Consider the following 23,322-nt stretch of genomic DNA (forward strand, 5'->3'; position numbering starts at 1 on the left):
TTTCTTTTTCCCATTGACTCTAGAGAAAGCTCAGTACATCAGGTTGCTCTCCAGAGCTACAGAAAATGCCCTCGGAGCCGATGCCTTGCTTACAACACTTACTTACCCCCACTTACTTGTTTTTTTAATCCTGTGGCCACTTAAGCCAAGTCTAAGAGAGAACAGGATCCTCACTCAAGGAGCCCTTTGGCCCTCAGTTCTCAAATACTTCTCATGCATGATGCCTATGCTGGAGCCATGTGCATTTTATTAGTTTGTGTAGGATGTCTTCCTTAGTCATAACCAGAGAAGGGACAGCCTGGTCTCCATTAAAACTTTGGACCATGCCACATCATGCCACAGTCTTGTTTATGTTTTCTGTTTTAAGGGGATGAAGCACCAGCTGTGCAACCAGACCTTCCTTCAGCTCTACTTCTGCAAGGAGACCTCACAACAGCAATAACAGTTTTGCAACAATTTATTAGCAATGTTCAGAGAAAATACAAAATCCTATTTACAATGAAATTATACGAATGGCCGGACAAAAGGAGCAGGGGGATACAGAGTCAGGGTCCGGATGATGCAGACCTCAGATAAAGGACATCCACACAGAGGAAGAGAAGCAGCCCTGCACCTCCCCTGCGCAGATGGTCAGGGAACCCAGGAGGAACATGCCTATAGCTATATCCCACCCCTAATCCTGTGTTACTCAGCCTCATGAGGACTTCCACCTCTCTGAGCATGTACATGTTACTCACTGCTTCAGTCCAAGTGCTTTTGGTAGGTCTGGCTTGGATAGACTGCAAGCCATGGTGTCAGCGCAGAAGAGGGAGCAGGACACATGCAAGAAGGGAGCCCTGTGGAGGGGCATGGGAGGGCAGCAAGCCGTCCCCACTCAAGTGGCCTGGAGATGGAGCAGGTGCCATGCAAGCTTTTCCCACGCAGGAGCAGAAAGCGGGGACACAGCAGCAGCTCAGGCAGCAGCAAAGTTACACCACACTAGAAGGAAAAAGAGCAAGAGATCCAGAGTGGGCTGCAGATCTGTGTTCTCCTCCCCAGGGTCCCAGTGTACGCAGGGCCAGTTTGGAGGAGTCCCGGTGCAGAAAGGAGGGCTGCAGATCTCTGGTCTAAGATTGTCCTCCAGAGGAGGAGTGTTAGGACTATTTCAAAGTCAGAACTCATCACATAACTCCATACTCTCTCCTCAAAAGCTAGAAAGCAGAAATACCTACAAGGCCTTTTGTTGTGAGCAAAAAAAGGCTGCACAGCCAGCCTGCTAAGATATTTCAGAAGTGCCTGCATGGGTCTGAGCCAGAAAATTCCCTCTTTAAACTCCTATTTCATAAACTTTTAGGGTGCTTCCCATGCCATCCCCTCTCCCAATTCTGCCTGCTCAGCAATTCAACACCCTTGTTTCTTCTCTGCAATGTACTGCAGAAATCAGTGGGTTATGAACTTAATGCTGTCATCACCTAGTCTCCTTTATCCCTAAAGAGATTTTGGCTTTGGGGTTTTTTTTTGTTTGTTTGTTTGTTTGGGGGGTGTTGGGGAGGAAGGTAAGGTGGAAGGCATCAGTTGTGCTCCTGTGTGATTATGGACAAGATCAGTGCAGCTACAGAGGGGCTGAAGCATTTTTACTCTCTGCACGGTAGATTTCCTCTGCCCAGCTCAGGGCATTGAACACGTGTGGCAGGAGGATACAACGGGTGAAGGGTAAAAGCCAGGGCAGCAGCAGAGGAGGAATGTGCAGAACGGAGCATTTTGGCATAGCCTCTCTCTAACACGCAGGGATTGCTAGAGGCAGCTCAGTGACGCACTTGCACTGGCATTCCCAGAGAGATTGAAGATACGGGTTTCTATCAGCAGGAAGGATCACTTTTTAAATAACAGCAAAAGGCCTCTTATCTCCACCTGGAGCTTTACAGTTAGAAATTAGCCAGCTAATCCCTAAACAGGGGAATGTGAGCAAGGGGAAGATGGAAAGTTACCTGAGCACTCAGAGGCATCCAGTGCCCTCACTGACATCCCTGTTTGGGAGAGCAAAACTGGAGAATGGGCAAAGCAAGAGGAGACATTGGCGTTTGCTACAAAGCAGTGCCCATTTTGAGCAACAGGCATTCACCCTTGCCTCAGTCTCTGGGTAGTAACCACTTAGGACCACTAATCTCGAGCAACCAAGACAATTTTGTGAAGGCATCAGATCCTTATGATGGGTCACAGGATCTCAGCCACCTGTTTCCCACATCAGGAGGTGCCTGGCTTTGCACAGGCTCTGAAACTCAGCCTCTTTCATTTTTTCTCTGCCATTCTCTGCCAATAATCCTTACATGGGATCACAGCCCTCCCAAGTGAAGAGCCGCACTTCAGAGAGAGCTGACATACATGTCCCCTTGGGCAGGGTGGTGAGCCCACAGCCGATGGTCCTGCTATCTCACTCTGGGAAGGAAAGAAAGTACATGCTCAGCCCCACGGCCAGATTCAAAAGCTACAGAGGAATTCTTCCTGCAGGGGCATTAGGGATGTCCTCAAAGAGGCTGCACGTCCTGAACAACAGGTTCCCTTGTGCCTGGAGGACTGATCGCTGGCACATCCAGACAACATGATCCCATGCTCTGCACTTCTAAAAGCAGGCACTATCAGGATTATATCTCTGCAGAGGCCACAAGGCTCCAAATGAATGCAGGAGAGAAACAGGGGGATGCAAGGATTTTCCTAGCCTTTTCCCTTTGTTCGGCTAGTTTTCCTGCCAGGATCCTTGCAAAATTCCCTACTCTCCTCCCCTTAATGTTATTTTCCCTTTGCAGAGCTGTTCTCAGCACTTCAACATCCCATGATGTGCAGGACTCAGGCAACTCTGACAGCCTCTGGGGAAAAGAAGATCTTGATCTCATGCCTCCCAGTCTCTGGTCTGGTTTGATCTCAGTAGGAGTTGGAGGGAGCAGAAGAGACATAACACTTAAGCCCTGCTTTGCTTTCTGGGTCACAAAGGCCTAACAGCATATATACAAGCTGCATAAGGAACCCAGGGGCTTTGCTCAGCTGATTGAATGGAGCCTGCTAGTGGGCCAGAAAGGGTGGGTTTGGTTTTGTTTGGTTTTTTTTAACCCTCTTTTCTTCTTAATTTTTTTTTTTTTTTTTTTAAAACACTTGCATCTTGCCAGCAAAGAGAAGATACTGCCTTGCTGCACTCACTCCTGGCTGGAGCCAAAGAACTGGAGGAAGAAGGAGAAGATGTAGATGATGTCCAGATAGATATTGAGGGCTCCAAAGATGTATTCCTCTGGGTTCAGCGAGTACCGACGATTCCCTATCAGCATCTGGGTATCAAATGCCAGGAACTGTGAGGAAAGAGGAGGAAACCCAGTGACAGTCACATGGAGATTTGGTACAGAGAGGCAAGAAGTACTCTAATGACAGGAGTTCTCCCAATTGCTTCACTGTACCCTGAACAAAAATACAGCCCCTTTTTATGGGCTGTAACTGCAATTTAAACGCTCAGAACAACGCGCTGAACAAGCTGCAACTTTCCCCTTCCTTCATTTCACTCTTGATAGTCAAACCCTCAGCCTAACTATTACTCCAGGCCTGCTTCCTTCATGCTTTTTCCCAAGGTTCCCCTTTGCTTCATCCATCCCAAATGCATCCCAGGATCAGCTCTCCCTGTTCCTCCTCAGCCAGTCCCTACGACTTGTTATCCCCAGACTTCCCCCAGTTCAGAAACACCTGCCAGGTAACACGGTGACCTGGACCCAACGTGACATTGCGGCAGCAGCAGCACCAGAGCAATAAACCCCGGACCCTGGTCAGCACCAAGGTCTGCAGAGCCGCCAGCAAAGGTAGCCAGACCCAGAGGGGAGCTAATGCCTTTCTGAGGTACAAGCACAACTGAGTGCAGGGCAGATTTTACCAGTGAAGCGATCACAGTGGGAATCCACTGCGCAGCCTGCCTGCAGGAACACAGCACTCACAGGAACAAACATGGGCTACAAGACAGGCTGGTGGCCCAGCTGCAAGAAAACCCGCACCTTGTTGTATGACTTCAAGCCCAATATCTTCTCCCATCTCATCTTTACTCCCTCTGTTAACCTAGCCCGTGAGAGACACCTTGGCATGGAACTCTTCAGGGCTGGCAGGGCATCTTTGCCATCGCCTGGGGTCACTGGCACCTCTGCCCTCCGCAGCAACTGATCTCCCCAGACGTTGTCAGGCTGAGCTGAGGTGCTGACTGAAGTTTATGGGGTAATTATAAGATGTTTAGCCTACTTGTATTTTACAGAACAGTCTTTAATCATGAATCACAGAAGAAATATCCGAGCTCACTTGAAATGACTTTTATAGGTAATAAACGAAATTGCTCAACTGTTCTTATTCACAACATGCCCAATGGGCACCGCCTTGAACCCCAAGGCAGCCCTCCTTCTGACCCCCACCTCGAGGTAACACCAAGCATCTTCCCAGACAACTCCCACACCTGAATGGCAAGCACGGCACTGCTGGGACTTGCTCTGGGAAGAGGCTTGCAGGAGGGACCGCCGGGGAGCAGTCAAAGGAACGAATCAAGCCTTTTCAGCTTTCCTTGGATGAGCTGCCCAGCTTCAGGGCTTTGCCTGCCTGCAATGAACCTTCCTAATGCCCCTTAATCCCAAACCATGGCCTCCCACTGTCTTTCTGTACCTCTGTTTCTGTTAGTCAAACTCATACCCAATCCTTGGCTCACTCACACTCAACCGGCCTCGACTTGACTTTGCTCACTTCTGCAGCCTCATTTCATCCCCAGGCTCCCTTTGAGCCCTGCAGTCCAGCTCCCACTGCTGTGCCAAAGCTTAGTCTCTGCTTTTCCCACTCCAGAGATGCCTTTTTGCCCTGTCCTTACAATTCTTTCTGCTGTTCACACCTAGTATTGCGCATACGGCATGGGTTTGCCGATCACACCATGCTCTGCACCAGCACTGTCACGTACACCAACACCTTCTCAGGACAAGGCTGAGGTCACTGCAATAATTGCTATTCATGAGCCATTTGAGGATGTGGAGCGCTCTGCAATCCTGCGACTCACTCTTCTCCCTTCCCAAAGCACCCTTCAAGGCTAAAAAGCATTTACTCCTTGCTTATTCGCTTATTTTTCCTGCCAGCACATTCCCAGGCCCCATGACCAGCACCCACTTACCATAGTAAAGATAATGGCACCAAGCAGAGCATAGATCGCGTGGAGCCAAGGGACCTAAAGGAAACAAATGGATCAGTCAGTGCCTGGGAGAAAACTGGTTAATTAGGACTTGACACAGAAGAGGGCTTAGCTCTCAGGTGGAGGATACAAGTTCGGGAAGGTGCTCTAATAGCCAAGGATAGACTTGCACCACTTCCAGCTCCAACACAGTTTCTGTTGTGGACCTTTTCATGGCAAAGAACAGGTTGCTGTGCCTCAGTTTCCCCTCTCCCTGTGGCCTTTGTATCCATTTGGCTCATAAGCTTCTAGATCAGGTACCCGTGTTTCCAAATAGCCTACTTTGCCACAGCTGCTGTCTCTGTGGAAATGTCTTAGCACTATCCTGACAGAAACACATTTTGCAGCAGCCCTAGAATCTGTTTATTTACCCAGACAAGGCTGATCCCACTGGAAGAAACACCAAATGCTTCCAAGAGCCAGACCCAGCTTTAATTAACAAGCGTAACTTAAATGTGTTCATCTGTGAGTCACAGCAGGAAATTCACTGGAATTAAGACCAAACCTCAGCCCCTGCTTACTGTAGCACAGTAGCACACAGTGCTAATGGAGAAGTTGCCTGTATTCCAGGAGAAGGTACCCACACAGACAGATGTTTGATTCAACCCAGAGATCACAGCCTGCCTCCCCAGATAGACAAGCTCATTACAAGGCTGCCTCAAGCTATGCTTATCTTGACAAGCTGCAAGATAAAGAGTAGTTGTCTCAGCAGTTTAATGGCAGTGGCTTGGCACTGCAAGCTGGTTTACCCTCACGTTTGCACAAGGAAGAGGTGGATCTTAAGCCAAGACAACCAAAATCCAAGCTCCTGGTTTTGGAAACACCAGCCTGTGTATTTGTCCATCATCAAGCCAACTCCAGGGCTAGTGCTAGTGGGAGTGCCTCCTGCAGGTCTGGCCCTTAAAGTATGACTCAGGTCCCCAGAGAAGCCAGGTGAGATGTGAAGGGTTTGGAGGTCACTTAAAGGCTGCTGTGATCAAAGCTGGGTGCCTCTGTCTTCAGTGCAAGCAAGTATTCAGGGTGATTAATGGTGGCTGCAGTCCCACACACCTTCTCTCTTTCATCAGCATCTTCCAGGGTCTGTCAGGCTCTTGCCTGAATGATGACTCCCCTAATGACATCCTTGGATGGAGACCAGACACTCCATACTGCCATGCCAAACCCTCTTATCAGGTGTGGTCATAAGCCACTCCAAGATTTCAGCTGGGCACAGCCAACACCAGCTCTGACCACCGAGGCCAAAGGCAGGGGCTGGACCCATGCAAGAGGGGCTGGCAGCAGTTGGAGGAGCGATAAGGTGGTCACTCTTCGTCAGGACTTGTCCCTGGGGTCTGAATCACCCTCCAGAGGTGCTTATTTCTGAGAAATTTGAGCCTCAAGATTTAAACACTGCAGGACGGTGCCTGGTGTTAGTGTGAATACAGCCAGCTCTGGCCCGACAGGCACCCCACTGCACTTGTCCAGAGTCCAAGTCCTGCCCTGCATGTGGGACAAGAGCCATGGGGCAGGCCAGTGCTTTAATGTGCTCATTACCCTGGTTTTACTGCAGGGGAAACTGAGGCACAAGCAGGTGATGTGACCTGCCATGGAGTCACTATGCAGCTCCAGGAACAGAAGCAAACTTCCTCAAGCCCCAGGCCAGTGCTGTCCTACAACCTGATATCTGATTGTACAACAACCAGGCAACAGCCACCTGGTCTTGCCTTTTCTTTCTGTTGGCATTTCCGCACATTTTTGGAGGGCGGGCTGGGACACCCCTCTCAAGCCAAGCCCTGGAGTTTGCCCGCTTTAGGCTGATCAGCTCCCAGCCTTGCACCAGGACTGGTGGCACTGGGTGAGGAAGGAGAGGCACGGGTCGTTACTCACATATTGATAGGGCAGTATCACAGCCAGGATGATGCCACCAAAGAAGAGCACCATGAGCATCACGAAGAGGACGCCTTGGTAGGAGGTGAAGTCAAACTGCAGAGGTAAAGAACATCACGTTACAAGGGCAGAGTGCTGAAACAGGAGGCAGCGAGGGGAGCCAAACCTCCCCATGTCCACAGGGAGGGACTCTCCAGCAGCACACCCATCTTGCTGTCCCATGGCAATTGCTTCATCTGCATCTCAGGACCTATAGCCCACCACCCATCTGTGTGGCACACAGACCCAAACGCTTACCATATCCCCTTTATTGTCACAGGCAAGAACTCAGTACCCATCACATACCTGAAGCCCAAAAGCCCATCATACATGTTTGTGCCAGTGCCCTTCTGTACCCCACAGCCTAATCCTCAATAAAACCCAGCTTACCCCCATACATTAGCATCTTCCAGCCCCATCCATACCCCTGACACATCCCTCACCCCAGCATCTGTCCTAATCTTCATGTAACCTTCACTTTACATCGCAGCATCCCTCAGGTTGCTCCTGTATCCAGAGCCCTACAGACCTGTCCCTTCACATCTCACCCCCAGCACTGCCTGACCCTGTGTCTTACCCCTGGGAGATGCCTCTCCCAGAGGGACTGATCAGCACAAACTCACCTTGGTCTGGAAGCTGAAGATCGTGACAGACAGGCACACCAGGGCTGTGATCCCCAGACACAGAAGGACCGACTTGGTATTGTAGTAACTGCAAAATTAACAGCAAAAGCCACTTTTCAGTGTTTCCCACAGGGACAGGTAGAAGGAGGGATTAAGACAGGCAGAAGCTTAGCAGAGGTGTACAAGGAAAGCATGAGTCCTAGGGGCACAAACAGCACTGAAATTATCCATGTTCCCCCTTAATGTAAAAAGGGAAGGATAGAAAACACTAAAAAAAGACTAGATGGGTTTTCCTCCTGCTTTAAATAGAAGAGGGTAAGCAGGAGGGCACATCTATGCCTCCTGGGAACTCATGAGCCGCTAAGATGGGGACTTACTATAAAAATCTATCTGTCCATGGACAGATGGAGAAGGGGGAGGATTCAAACAGGGAGGTAATAAAAATAGAATGACAAATGTCATTTCAGCACAATGAGAAATCAGAAAGCTGCAGCCACTGTTACACTACTGATGTGCTCGTAACAGGGGTTTGGGTCTTGGAAAACTGCAGGGAAGGAGGGATTTGAACAGGTAGAGAGACTGCAGGCTTAGGTTATAATTTTTTTTGTATGTCTGACTACTGATTTTGGTTACAGCATCAGGCTCAGCCCTAAGAAAAGCCTCACTCTCCCCTTCGGTTTGATTGGAGAGCGATATCACTGGTATTTTCCCCGAGTTGCTGAAGCCGCTACTTTCTTTGTCCCCAGCACGCATCCATCAACACCCACTGGCTCATCTGCCTCATCACCAGGAACCCACGTGAACCAGGGCTGATCTTGTGAGCAGATTGTAACAGTAAAAACACAAGCAAAAGGGAGCAAGCTATAGACTACAAAAAACCCTGAAACTGCTGGAAAAAACTCCTCGTCTCACTCCAGCCCCATTTGCTAGATTGCTGCTTAGTGGAAAAGGCGAGATCACAGCGTATGGTAGTCCCCTATAGCCCATCCATGCAGGCACTGCCTTGTCCCTGGCTCTCTAATGCTCTCCTATAGGATTTAGCATAGCCAGGAACTACCCTGTGCTGCCTCAACTCTGGCAGAGAAGGGGATGCCACCATAGTCTTGGAGAGCTTCTTTAAAAAGTGTTTTCAAAAGGGAAGGTCAGGCTTTGTGAGGCTACTGGAACAGCTCCAGAGAGGTCAGGTGGCCCATACGTTTCAGAAGTAGGGAAGTTTTTTTGCAGGAAGAGACAGGACATAGGACCAGAAGACATCCAGAGACCACATGCTCAACCTACCTGGAGAGCATCCCAGTGAGATAAGCCATAGAGAGTGTCTGGGAGGGAAAGAGAACCACATTACTTCTGCATTCATGTCCCAGGGAGAGACACGCAACAGATAAAGCATTTCAATTACAGTGATAAGGGCAGTGAAACCTCTTAACCAGGTGCTCAAGAGAAGCAATTTTTGCATAGTTTCTAATCCTCCAGTGATTAATATCCACAGGGCAGGTTAAAATGAGGGCAGGCCACTACCCTGAGAGCAGTCCCACCTTCTCCATCCCTCTACCCCTCTTGCACAGGACTCCAGCACCCTACTTCAGCTCCCACCACCAACCAGCCTCCACAGGCGCTTTTTTTTTTTTTTAAAAACAAACAAACAAACAGAGGCTCCCTTCTTCCCTGCTTATCACATTCTAGTTCAATTACAGCTCCTCAGCCCAAGTGCAGGGCAATTAGAGGATGAAATTCCTGCTTTCTGCAGGAATCCAGACCAGACGTCTCTCCTGCTTGGAGCCATTATGAAACCCACACTGGCTGCAGGTGCAGGGCAGACGCTGTCCAGATGTGCTACTCACAAAGATGCTCAGCAGGATCAGATTCCATGGGAAATACCTCCTGCAAGTGAAGAAACAGGGACTGGTCAGCCCTGCGATGCAGAGGCCAGAGGTAGTTAGCAGCGCTGCACAACAGGTTGCATAAGATGTGCCATATAATTAATGGCCTGTGCAGCAAATGGCAGGGCTGGTGCAAAAGGACAGGGATCTTATTGGGAATGAAAGTGCATTTGGGGTGCTCCTAGACCAAGAGGGCAAACGTCCCCATGATATTCCAGCAGAGCAGCCAGCCGTGCCCTGCTCCACTGAGAGCAAAGACGACCATCCTCTGCAGTATTTAATAATGAGAATTTGGAGCTACACAGCAATGCAATTTTTTGCTGCCACGTAGCTTCCTTTCCAGTTGCAATTTGACTTCAGCTTTTAATGCTGTATTGCAGCAACCCACAACTGAATCAGGCCTGAAAATACAGCTGCCACCTCAGTCCCTACATCACTGTGTCAGCATGACCCCATCCCATCTCCACAACATTGTTGGTCATGCTTGAAACAAGAGGAAAACATTCATCCTTCATTTCGCAGGGCTGTTTCAAATCCAAAAAGAAAATATTTTACCTGGGTCCAGAGCAGCAAGCAAGAATCAAGTAGGTCACAAAGAAAACAGCACTGCAAAGAAGAGAAAAAGAGCACTTTAGGGAGGAAAACCCGAGCATTGTGTGTTGATGCAGGAGAGAAGTCTCTGGCTGACACGTTTCAGTGCTCTGCTGCACTGTTTAAAATGCAAGCACCGTGCCAGAAGTTGAGGCTGGGTAGGAAGCAAGGCAGTTACTACCTCTCGCTGAAGCCAGACATTTTCTTCCCACAGCTGCCTACTTTGCGTGAGCCAGTCCCCAAGGTGAGACAGCACAAACATCCCTGAAAATCCTGAAGGATGGTTTTAGAGCAGAGCAAGGGTAGCATTTGGGTCCAGGATAGATGGAGCACCCAAACGTGTTTGGTTTTGACACCTCGTCAGTGCATGAATCGCTCATATGGAGGTGGCCAGACTTTGCCCCTCATTTCCATGCACTTCCTGGCTTGCAGGGATCAAGGCATCGTGCTGGGATTTCAGCAGCACTTAAACCAAGATTCACAGGGCTGGTAAAAGCGACTTGCCTAAGGCCAGATGGAAGGTCTGTGTCTGAGGAGGAAACTGGTCCCATGTTACTGCACCAGCGCTTGAGGAAGAGTTCAACAGCAGAAGGATCCCCTAAGGTCAGTGAAGCTCGCAGACCCAAGCCTAATATGCTGTTGCACAAGCCATCCCCAGGTCACAGGAGAGTTATTTATCTCACATGACTTGACCCTTCAGCAAAGCAAAAAAATCCAACAGCTGAGGGATGGTCTCCCTCTGCTCTGGACGTCACGCAGTCCGGGTGTTTTTCCACAGTGCTGATGGGTTATGGCACAGTGGGAACCTGCTTTCACCCAGCGCCTGGGGGGGAAAGCAGCTTCCAAGCATGCCGATGGCTGCATGATAGCCAGTCACCTTAGGTCTAATAAATGAACATGACTGCAAAACCCACGGGCCATGATAAATGCACCAGAGATAAACCTGAGCATTGCTCTCCCACAGGGAAACCAGGAAAGCTGGAGTGGACACGGCTGAATAGATGGAAAGAAAGCATGTGGGGAGCAAAGAGAGCCATTGCAGTTGTCCATTGCCTTTGCGTCCCTTGTTGCACATCTGCTCTTGCTTTATTCCCTCTGAGCCATCACCCCAGCAGTAGGAAAACACCCTAGGGCACCCACTTTTATTTTAGAGATGTATATAGAGTTGGGGTCTCTGGGTACAAAGGAGATCCAGACCCAGATCAGGACAAGCAATTGGAGACACTGGGATGGAGGGAAGGGTTGGCTCGCTGGGAGGTGAAGGGACAGACAAAGTTTCAGTCCCTCAAGTACAGAGCCTACCCCCAGCTGGCCCAAGACATGTTTGCTCCTACTGAAAGATGGGAAGAAATGCTAACTGGCCACTAAGCTGCAAGAGATGAACCCAAAGGTCAAAGCATAGACCTGAGCAGAGCTTGGTCTTGTCTCCCTACAAGGCAACGCTGCTTCTCCAATCTACCAACTGGCCAAAGAGGAGCACATTGTTTCCCCTTAAGGTCAAAGAGGCATGCTGATGCCAGTTCCCTTCTATTACTGCTATTTTGGGCCTTTTTTTCCAAGTTATATAAGCTGGTGTCTCATCTCCGGGCCTGGACACATTTCACGATTTGGGTGTGAACTAATTGAAGCCAAGTTCAGAGCGCCTTGTTCACAGACAATTGCATCGCACACTCTGTCTGCTTAATTAGCAGCACAAACACAAGCGGCATCCAGGAAACCAGCGCAACCGCAAATATATTAACACGTGGAAGCACAGCCTTCACGCTACCTCCGAGCTGACCTTTTGGACCAGGCTTGACTAATGAATGGCATCCCAAGTTCCGGGCACCAAGAGCGGCTCAGTGATGAAGACCCAGGCATGACAGCCCCACTCAGACATGGCCACAAACATCCTAGTACCTCCAAATGCACCCCCCTCCCCTTCGCCCTGCACCCTTCTTCACATCTGTTGCATATCAAGGCATGCAATGTAAACCCAGGCAACCTCCTTGCTTTTGAAGGGAGAATCCCAAAATTAAGCATCTAAGGTACCCTAGGCACCCTTTCAGGTCTCACATCGGGGTTTCTGCACTGTTTTCCTGGAAGCTCCCAGTTTTACCTGGTTTGCTCTGCAAGCGATACTCATGTATTTACTTTGACTCTGGTTTGTAGAGCCCTCTTTTTGGAAGTATTTTGAGGTGTCCAGCATCTCTCATGTCTCATACTCATTTAGGTGAGATTTTCTCTCTTCTCACCTCAGAGTTACCCATGAATTTCCCCAGCTCCCCCTGCACACATATTGGAGTAATTCTTCACATGCAAGATACAAAAGTGTTTGGAAAGTGTCTCCACATCACCACAGCCACATCCAGAGCTGTTTGGAACATACACAGCCATAGGAGAAGACAGAGATACTCACTAGGAAGCCCAATACCAGGCAGAGTGCGTCTGAATGTACCCCTTGACCGGCTCGCTGCAAGGCAGAGAAAAGGGATGCTGAGCAGAAAGCATAAAAAAGCCAGTCACTTCACAGGTTGCTGCTAAATTAAACCTGGGAGCACGCACAGGGTGATGCAGGCACGGGGTATGTGGGAAAAAAAAACCAAAACAAAACAAAACACAGCTGAATCTACCCAGCAGACTGGCCAACTGGAAAGAAATTCAACCCGTTAAGTCAGAAAGACAGCCCTGCTCTTATCATTTACAGTCGGGCTTGCTCGGGGAACAGCCGCTGCCTTCTCCAAGAAGTGATTAAAGAGCTGAAATCCTCAGGCTGACAGTGATTCATTATTTATTCTGGAGGCAACGTGAGCCACACATGCCCAAAACGCTCAGTCATCCGAGCTAGAGACAGCCGCTGCTCGAGTGTGGGGTATCTGCTTCTGCAAGGGGAGGTAACCCAGTCCCTGAAGCCGAGGTAGGCTGGGATCTGATGGCCTTGATAACTCCCAAAGGGAAAAATACAGCAGTTAATACTCAAGAGCAAGAAGCCCAGGCCTCTTGGCTGGGGATAGCACCCAGAACGGACGATGCACCATCCAGAGGACATGCGGGAAAGGTAGCAGAAGTGCTGAAGGACCTCTCAGGATTCTCTCAGTTTTTGTTTCTAGGCAAAAAATTCAGGTATCTACATAACAGACAACACCCCCAAGTAACAGGTAATTGAGGAGCAGGTCATACACAGGACAAAGCAAACATTACTGTTACACAAGAGACCTACCAGAAGGTGAAGAAAGCCACAATAACAACAGTGACCAAGAGCTGGACCATCAGGATGGCATAAACCTGCAACGAGAGGCAGCCCATGGGCGACCCGCAGACTCTCTGCTTCCCACCCAGCCCGGGGAAGCCAGCAAAGCCTTTGGAGCCAGGTCCCTGGCTCAGAGCTGCTTTCCTGCCTTCACAGGGGAAGGCTGAGCCTGGAGAGACTTGCCCCTTACCTTCCTGATGAACACTCTGCGCACATTCCTGTCATCCCAGCTGAAGGTTGTGAGCATCTCCGTGTCCCCTGGGTACCCACCACTGCCGTAGCTCGGGCTCGTGCCTGAAGCAGAAGCCAGACAGATCAGCTCCTGTCACCCAGTTCCCTCCCCAGCTGCAATAATCTGACCCCAGTGATTGACTACAGCTCAGGAGGCCCAAATTTCAAGGTTTCCTTGTTGCACTGCAAAACAGAGGCTTGCTGGGATGCACTCTGCTCCCTTCCCACTCCTGCATCTTATTAGGACCATCTCCAAGAACAGAAGCGGGTAAACCACTTCTGCAAACTCCAGCACAAGGACGCTGGGTTAATTCCTGTCAGTGGTAACACCGTATTTTTAATGGCAGTTAGAGGGCTCGTATCATACCCTTGCTCACCTTTCACTGAATATTAAAGCATCCCCCAGAGTAGCCGTGACTCAGCACCTCAGTCATTCCCTTCAGGAGCTCTGGTGCAGGAGGATTCCCTCGCTGCTCTGTAATTGCCTGAGCTTAGACTGTATCTGCATCATGTCTTATGTCAATGGTGTGCCCTCGCCTCTGAGAGAAGCTCATTACAGCCAGCTTTTCTCCAAGGTCCATCCCTGAATCCGATTTCCATGCACGGAGTCAGAGAACAGTTTAGCAGCAAGCCTGAACAAGGGGGAAACAACTCCAATGCTACTGCTGGGAGTACCTTCCCCAAAAATCATCGCACCACACAACCCAGCTCTGCTTTGCTGAAGGCTCTGTAATACAAGCTCTTGTTGCTGGAGTTTCCCTGCAGATGGGCAAGGAGGAAGGCTGGACCATAAAGCATCAGTTTGCTCTGCAGCCTGAAGGGAGGTGGAGGGAAACATCGGAAAACCTCTGCCTGCCGGGGAGCTGACGGTGCCAACAGCCAGGGATGAAGGTAGCAGCGAGGATATTGCAGGGCAGGGGGCTGCAAGGAGAAACCAAAAGCAGCAGCTTCTCCCTGCTAAGATCAACTGCACAAATTAGATACAAGAATCAGCCTTCTCCGTCTCCTGAACCTGATGCTCAAGAAGAAATAAAATAAATACTGAAACCTCAGTTGTCTTAGCACATCATTCCCCTGTGCTATTGGCTTCTCTTGCAAATATCCCCTTCCGTGTTACTAAGTCTGCCCGCCTGGGTTTCCTATAGAATGAAGGCTTATACAATTACACGAGCTATACATTCATGTCCCTGCTTGTTTGACAGATGCCTCCCCTCCTTCTCAAAGCTTTTTAGCTCAGTGATACTCAGATCCTTCAGGCAGACAGAGGAAAGACCCTCTCAAACTCAGAGGACAGGCTGCAGACACCAGAAAAGCCAAACTCAAGGCCCTGCTCCTGGATTTCTTCTGTTTTACTGGTCAAAGGTTACTTGCTCTTATTGCAGAAGCCTCATCCTAAAGATGCCCCTGGCAGGAAATAAATCCCTTGTGCTCTTCTTGTGCCTAATAAATCTCTTGTGCTTTCTTCTACGCCCCAGTGGAGATGAAACTCCTGCAGTGCGTCCTCTCTGTGTTTTTGCAAGATCTGTCATCGCCCACGCGGGGCCGAGAGCACCTGAGGCCCATATCCCCAGAACACTTCAATAGCTCCTGTGTCAAGGCAATCAAGGTATCTAAACACCAAATTAGGCACCTAAATGCCTCAGAGGAATGAGGGTTTCCTCCTCCCTGGCTAGTGTCCCCAGCACCCATCACCTCCCACCCATGGCCACATCTGAGGCAGCAAGACAGTGTGTCCCAAGCTCATTATTAAAGAAAGCAACCCAAAACACATGCCACTTCTCTCCAGCTACTTCCAGTCTCATATAAGCTGTTAGACACAGCCCTATGGCATGTGTCCCCCCCCGACCTTGGTACAGGAGCCACAGCTCACAGCATGGCTGAGGGCAGGGAAAGGGGAGAAGGACATGAAGTCAGAGGAAAACACGAGCAGGGCACAGGACACAGCTGCAGAGAGGAAATCCTGCCAGGCTTGTCAGGGAGGGGACAAGAGATGACACATCACCTAAGCAGGTCCTCCGGGATACCCAAAATACCAACATCCTAACCCATTTGGGCTTTACCGATCCTAATTCATCATGACAGTAGAAAGACGCAGATGGTTATTATAGCAAACTGAGAGGTTATTTATCCCCTCTGTTTCTGAACCCTGAAGGCAAACAAGAACGGGAAAGCTCTGTGAAACTATCGGAGTGTGCAGACACACACATCTCAGAGGGGTTTAGCTTGCTCTTTCCCCTTCCCTAAACATCTCCATCCTGCAGCTGCGACCATCCCCGCTGGATGGAACAGGCAGTCAGCAAAGCACAGCAGGGGAAGAGGATTGAGCAGAGAGGGAGGACTCAGGAGTCTTAAATCCAGTCCCTCCAGTGCTCTCTCCAGTTCAAGCTGTGCTGACCAAGCAGTTGGCCACCCCAGCAGCCTTGCTTGCCGGCCACTGCATCCTGCATCCATCCCAGCTCGCTGCTACACAGCCGTTCCCCTGCGTTGGGCACAGTTGAGCCTTTGTCTGCTCGTCACGACCAAGCAGAAGCTGCACGCAGCACCCAGGGAAGAAAAGCTGTTTGTTTGTCACGGAGTCAGCCACACAGACTGATGCTGGAATGATTCAGTCTTCAAGCCCAGCCGTGTTTTAGCCTCCACTGGCTCTGAACACCGGCTCATAGCAGCCAGACATCACTGCTGCCGTGACACTGATTTTGCCAGTTCAGCGGCTTCTTTGAAAGCTGGGGTTAAGCAGGAGCTGGGGGGGGCCTGCTGCCTGCAGAGCCAGGAGCATTGCACCAGGACTCTCCCCAGCCCTGGGAGGTGGCATTGCCCAGTGCAGCAAGCAGGAGAGGGGATTTTTCCCATCCCGGTACTGGGAAGGATAGCAGGGACAGAGCACTGGAGTTTAGTCCCACCTCTGGAAGGCAGTGTGGTCTAGTGGTTGGGTGAAATGGCTTTTACATATAGATATAGACTTATATGGCTTATAGCTACAGCTCTAGGGTGAGCTCTACCATGGACCAAACTGGGCACCACATCCCTGTTTCCCCTCTTCTCTACAAGCCTGTAGGGCAAATCTCTGCACCCCTCTACCCCCTCTGCAAGGGGCTCACCCTGGGTACAGCCACAGAAGGACTTACTGGGGTCGACATAAGCCCAGCTGGGGTGGAGCGGGACCGATGGGGGAGGAGGGTAAGCACCAGACTTCATCCCTGCTCCCGCTGTCGCCTCCTCATAGGTCGGAGGAGCTGGTGGAGCCGTGGCATTGTCCTTCTTCTCCCCTTGCCCCTCGGAGTTGGGGGTTTGTTGTTCACAGAGAGCTGCACAGAAAGGGGGCGGGGGGAGAAGAGAGAAATTAGACTGTAAAAACAGCACAGAAACTGTCCTGCAATGGGAACCCGACAGGGCACGGACAGAGGTCTGGGGGTCCCTCCGTTGGAGGAAGGGATCAGGAACTGGAAGGACACCCAGCAACTCCTGTGGGCTGGCAGTGGACCCATCCCTGCACCCCCAGGAAGGAGCGTCCTCTGATGTGATTGAGGGAAGAGATGGGAAGACACCTGACATGTTAAAGGGGATGAAAAGTTATAGGCAACCAGGTCTGAGGGGAGATACAGCCTTGCCCAGGGTCCTCCGTGGTGCCTCAGGCTCATATGTAACGCTGGAAAGCATCCAAATAATTCTCTGCTTTTCAGCCTACTTCTTTCCAAATTTCCCCTTAAAAAAAAGAGCTTTCTGTTTACTGGGCAGAAAATCCTGAACTCCTTCATTTCCACCTATACCCACATTTTGGGGAGTTTCTCCTAGCCCCCAGGAGGTGCTCTGGTTTGGCCCTCCAACTTTTTCTTCTAGCTCGTTCCTCTCTGCCCATCTAGAGGCTCAGCCTTGCTGCTTTCCATAATTTGAAGATGCAGCTAAGGGACTTGGGATCCCATGTCTTCAGACTATGAAATCCCAGGAAAGAGCCAGGCTCAGGCCACCTGAGAACTTGCTTCTCCTTGGGAACATTACCCATTTAACCTTCTAGACCTTTGTCATCCTGGGACAAGTTATCAGCCTGGTATCCTGCCCTTGCTGCCAAGGGGGGGTGCCAGCTCAGCGTCAGGGAGAGCATCCCCATGGATCACAGGGATGTGGGGCTGGAACCACAGAAAGTCCAAAATGAAGCAGACAGACTAACTAGCAGTGCAACGGACAGCACAGTCCCTGTAAGAAGGTCTTAAATTAAAGGTGTAACAGGCCCTTGAAAATAAAGCCAGGGTACCAGGCTGGGATGTGCACCACGAGCAGATCCAGCTGCACCGGGATAACTGTGCCACCTTCTCTGCCAGCTCATAGGGACTGTCCTCACCCTGTCCTTCGTTACATAGCCCTCGGGAATAGGGTGGCCGATATCACGCAAGACCCCCAGAGATACCCAAGGATATACAAGAGGGACAGTGCTGCCTGCTTCCAGGCAGCCTCCAGCATCGTTGTCATGGCGATGGTGCCCTGTGCTGGCAGAGGATGCATACCCCCCCCCCCCGGCCCCGGTCTCAGAGCATCGGAGAACCCCCAAAATCCAGAGCTCCCTGGACCAGGAAGGAGGTGCTCAGGGCAGGTGCCAAGTGTTGACTGCTAGGGGTGTGCATGGGAAAGCAAAAGCACCCCATTGAGCTCCCCGACATCCAGGATGGGTGAAGCAAACAGCCACAGGTCCAACAGCAGGGTCAAGCTGCACATCCAGCACGAGGAAAAACAGCCCCCAACCCCATAGTGACACAGCCCTCCATCCCCTCCCTCTGCCGAAAACGCCCCCATCGCAGGGGCCAGCGCACTGGGCTGTGCGCAGGTACCCAACTCCCCCCTCCACAGCAATTGTTTTATTCTTTACATCCCCTCCCTTCAACCCACTTCCCCCCTCTAAACACGCAACAATTATGCAAGCAGGACAACTCATCATCCCAGCACTGGCCTCCCACCTACCTTCCCCTGGGTCATGGCTCCTCACTAATGACGCTGCCGGACCCTGCGAGCGGCAGCAGGAGGGAGAGGGCCGTAGCTGGGTGCAAGCCTCCTCACCGGGTCCCTTCCAGCCCCTCTTCCAGGATGTCTCGGCTCTGGCTGCAACCGCTGCAGCCTCCGCAGCCTGCGCTGATGCCTTCGCCTTCTAGCAACATCCACGGAGCAACGGGTGCTGGAGGGAGGACTGTACCATTCCCAGCCTGCGGCACAGGGGGAAGCCGGGAAAGAAACAGCTAAAACAGAGGCGAGCGGCCATCAGCAGCGATGGGGAGGATGCACGGACGCAGCGCTGGGGAGGATGCACGGACGCAGCGCTGGGGAGGCAGCGGCAGGGTCCCGCACCACGGGGTGGGAAGCAGCCACCCCAGAGATTCTGAACTCGGGGCTGGGATTGCAAAGGGGAGGGAGATGTGAAGGATGCTTTGCTGCAGCATCTCTCTGCCGCTGCGTGTCAGAGCCGACCACGGGCCAGCGAGCAGCAGCTTCCACAGGCCATGCTGCAGCCGGGCACAGCAAAGAAGGCTATCGTTGGGGGCTGGAGGCTGCGCTGGGGCAGAGGGGAAGGCCTGAGCCAAGCTCTGTAACATGAGAGCGGGAGAGAGGAATCGCACACGGCCTGTGTAGAAAGGGTCAGCCTCCCTTCCTGACCCTTTCCAGGCTTTGCGTGGCGAGGGGGATAGAGAGGATAAGGCTCCTTTGCCCCACATGCGTTGTCCTCTCTGGACCGATGCAGCCCCACCCGGGGGGCACAAGGAGGTTTTGGAGGTGTCCCAGGGCAGCCAGCAGACCATGAGCACCATGCAACCCCCATCACCAAAGCAATATTATTAATTCAAGCCCATGAAGGAGGGGGCTAAATGGGGAGTCCAGCTCCCAGCCCAGGGCATGTCCAAGAGAAGGGGCACAAAGTGAATGAGGTTTTGCCCCCCATGACAGGATTTGGGGCGGGGGGGGGGGGGGGATTACAGTCTCAAGGGCGCAGGGAGATGGAGACATCTCCTCTTACGCCACAGGCAGCAGGAGCGGGGAAAAAAATTGTCCCTTTACATAGTGAAGTGCTTCACATGGGCAGAAAATTTGTCCAGGACAGAGGAAGAGACAGAGAGTACAAACACAGCACACCCTCTACCTAAACACATGGAGAGGCAGGCTTGTGAGGAATGACAGATGTCAGCAGAGCAGTCTTGCGCTATGTTCCCACAAAATGAAAGCACAATTTCAGGCAGTTCTGGGACTACACTCAGGCTAGGAGCTGTGCCCCTGCATCCCAGCTCTCCACATCCTCCCTCCGGTCCTTCCCCAGCCCCTTCAAGTCATTTATTGCTTGTCATGCCATAAGCATGCATCATACCTCAAATTAGTTTGCCAAGTCTGTAATACAGGTACAAAAAATAAATTAGTTTATCTGTTTACTCTGTAATGACAGCAGAGACCCTGCCACATTTTAGGCTCCTTAAACACAGTCCTAGAGATGGTGAAGAATAGGCTGTCTGCAAGGAAAGGAGGTTGAAAAGACCATCCCTATTCACAGCTTCTGCGAAGAAGCAGGCGATGGAAGGGTTAAAAGGAAAGCATGAGCTGGAAATGAAAGAATGCAGCCAAGCAATGTACAGCTGGCATCCATACAGACCTAGCCCGAGCTATTCAATTGGAAAGAGAAGTGATTACCACAAGGACTGCAAAAACCTGTCAGGATTATTCAGAATCAATTAAGTGCCTGTTAACCACACGCTCCTCAAGGGCTTTCATTCTCCTCGAGGTTGAGCAGAGGCATAAAACTGGGCAGGTCCCAAGTGAGGGAGAGAAACTCAACCTAGCAGGTGGGGTTCTCTCTGCTCCGGCCCGGGCACAAGGAAACCACGCTTGGCTTGTTGACCCCCTTCAAGCGTGGGACGAGCCAAGGGGTCAAGGGCTTGCGAACAGAAACTCCAGGTGATGCGTGGCATTGCGGTGAGAAAGGAGACACCCCTTTTCTTAACGAACCCCAGAGGGACTCATCCCAGCTGCAGTCCCTGGCCAAGCCAGATTCCTTGGTGGGACAATGCAGGACCCCACATGCTCCATCTCAGGCTGAAGATGCTTCAAACAGCTAAAATACTGGGTCTGGAAGAGGAAAAACCCTCAGTAAAGAAAAGCAGATGGCATTGCCTACCACAACAGCCTCCATCTAAATAAAAAGCAGCAGGGAAGAGAAACCAAACCCCTCCACCACCCTGTTGCCTGGAAGGCCCATTCCCACCTCCTGAGCTCCCAGAGGGTATCTCGGTCTTCTGTCGCTGCCCAGCCCCAAAACAAATCCAACACCAACAGGCAATGTTTTCAGCGGGCTCTGAGAAACCATCATGTCTTTCCCCAGCCAGGAAAATTAGCTGGGAGAGCCCATGGGCTGCAAGGCTTGAAATGAGTCTCATCTCTGCCATGGAGAAGACAAGGATGACTCTGCCCAGCTGATAGCAATGAAAAACAGAGCCCTTCAGCCCTTGCAGGGATCATCCTTCTCTACCAAAAAAGCTGCTCCAAGCCTGGTTCCTTGCTTTTCTGTTTGAGCTGGAAGCTCTTAAATGTGCCGGAGTCCTACCAAGAAGGTAATTTTCTCTACATCTTCTCTTCTCCCAGTCTTACAGATACATTAAGAGGATAAGTCCATACAAGAGCCAGATTCCACATTGTGATGCTCACACAGAGCATCACAGCAACTGTTCAACCTCCCCCATCCAGCTCCCTGACCAAGCGCCGGTCCGGCTCCGCATCAGGCCACGTGAGGCAGCCATTCGCCTGCACACACATACCTTTAATACTCAAAAAAAAAAAAAAAAAAAATTAAAAATCTCTGTCAAGACCACACCCTGCCAAATCCACAAGGGATTTCACAGGGATTAAAGCAACTTTTCTGAACACTCAATCCCATCAAAAACAAGGTAAAGAAAACCTGATGGGATAATTATGGGATCTGCTGCATCAACATACATGATGGCACACCCAGGAGCCCTCTGTAAATATGCTTTCCTCCATCCCCAAGAGGGAAAAGCCCCCGCTGGCAGTGAATGCTCTGCCATGGACTTAAAAAAAACCCCAACATTAAAAAACCCAGGAATTTACCCTAGGCTTTCAGGGTGCTGAATTATCCATGGATTATTAATGCTAAATCCTGCCACCAGGCTTTGTCCCTAGATGGGAGATCAACAGGCTGTGAACATCAGGGCATGCATGAAGAAGGGTTTGGAAGGATAAAAGAAATAAAAATGCCCTTACTCTTGAGGGGCAAAGCCCTACCCTCGTCTCCCATCCTGCCAGCATCCCAGGCACAGGGTAGGCAGGGAGCTCCCCAGTGCCTATCAGCCCCAAGCGAGCCACCCCAAAGCCTCACCTCCACAAGAGGTGGAAACCTGCTCCCAAGAGCCAACATCTCCCTTCCTGGCCAGCTCATACCTTCTTGTTCTTGTGCAGAGGCCTTCAGCTGAAAGAGCCCTCCTTCCTTCCCAAGCTCTTCTTGAAGAGCAGAGATGATGTCCCCTTAACATGCAATATAAGGAGCTGGACAAGGCAGAACTATTTGGAGTGAGATGTTACTGGCTCCTGCAGTAAGGATCAGTCTCTAGCTCAGGCCTTGACAGCCAACACTGGTGCCTGAACTAAAAAAAAAAAAAAGAAATCCAACCCTCCATCACCCTGTTTATACCATTGGTTTTCTATTGCCTGGAAGAAAATCCTGCAAACTGTGCCCAGCTGAGCTGTCACACCTGATCACAGGCACCCCAACTGTTGGTGAAAATTAATTTAAGCCCTCAGAAGGGCATTTTAATTAGAGAGGGCTCAGTGGTGGGCAGTAGCTGCAAGTCAGCTGGGGACCATTATCTGAGTAAGCTTCTTGGTTGCTTGCAGTTGTTTGCCCATGCTGTGGGGCTAAGACAGTGCCAGGATTTGGGTGCTTTGAGAAACTTTGCCCTACTTTTTTTTAAACGTCTCCAGAGCTGCGGTGTGTTATTTCGGTGAATTGCAGGGAACAGGTCCCAGTGGTGAGGTTAAAAAATAAACGGAAACAAAATCAGTGAGACCCACAAACCACGTCAGAGAGTAACAACAACACACGCGCATACACCAACCAAATAGATAGATAAATATAAAGATGAGGCACTCCCCAGGATTAAATTGTTCAGCTGCTCAGGAGTGCATTTCACTCATCGCTGCCAGAAGAACGTGTTCTTACCACCATCATGTGCATTTGATGCTGTTAAACGAAAGGAATTGCACAAGTATGCAAACTTGCCTCACTGGGAGTGGGGGAACAGAACAGGTTTGGGTGACACTTGGAGTGACACCTTCATGCCACTGTGCAGTTTCTTCTTTAAACTATTATGAAGGAACTTTATATAATACAATCCAGGGATGCGCACAGAAATTTTTTAAATTCTTATGAGCCCACAGAACAAGTGACCCGTGGCCTTGCGGTGACACAGCAGCCTGACGCCCAGGACCCAGGCAATCAGCAGGGAGAAGAGATGGAGGAAAGAGCTTTGCTGCATTTCAGAGCCCAAACTTCCAGCACTGAAACTGGCCTAAAATCCAGGTTTGTTGGTGCTATCCTGGAAGGAACCTCTGTCTTTGCCCTGGAAGCTCAAAGTTAGAAGTGAGGTGGTTTCCCATCTGGCCTAATGACATCCCAGGAATAGCTTG

General features: G+C 50.7%; 1 protein-coding gene across 2 annotated transcripts; it reads right to left on the reverse strand.

Moving 5' to 3' along the window:
• Positions 1-439: 439 nt before the first annotated feature.
• Positions 440-22,262, reverse strand: FAIM2 (Fas apoptotic inhibitory molecule 2). Of its 2 annotated transcripts, XM_050914174.1 has the most exons (14): positions 22,078-22,262; positions 18,610-18,848; positions 16,785-16,964; positions 13,619-13,722; positions 13,399-13,463; positions 12,598-12,651; positions 10,164-10,214; positions 9,570-9,609; positions 9,010-9,047; positions 7,732-7,819; positions 7,070-7,165; positions 5,147-5,200; positions 3,172-3,317; positions 440-978 (listed from the first exon to the last, which is right to left on the reverse strand). In XM_050914174.1, exons 3-14 carry the CDS (start codon positions 16,852-16,854, stop codon positions 969-971), a joined length of 816 nt encoding a protein of 271 aa, XP_050770131.1. In that variant the 5' UTR covers positions 16,855-16,964; positions 18,610-18,848; positions 22,078-22,262; the 3' UTR covers positions 440-968. The 2 variants fall into 2 exon arrangements, with proteins under 2 accessions (XP_050770131.1, XP_050770130.1); XM_050914173.1 differs by lacking the exon at positions 440-978 and having other exon boundaries at positions 3,132-3,317; positions 18,606-18,848.
• Between the last annotated feature and the right edge of the window lie 1,060 nt (positions 22,263-23,322).

This window comes from Gymnogyps californianus, unplaced genomic scaffold (assembly GCF_018139145.2).
Source record: "Gymnogyps californianus isolate 813 unplaced genomic scaffold, ASM1813914v2 HiC_scaffold_32, whole genome shotgun sequence".
NCBI lineage: Eukaryota > Metazoa > Chordata > Aves > Accipitriformes > Cathartidae > Gymnogyps > Gymnogyps californianus.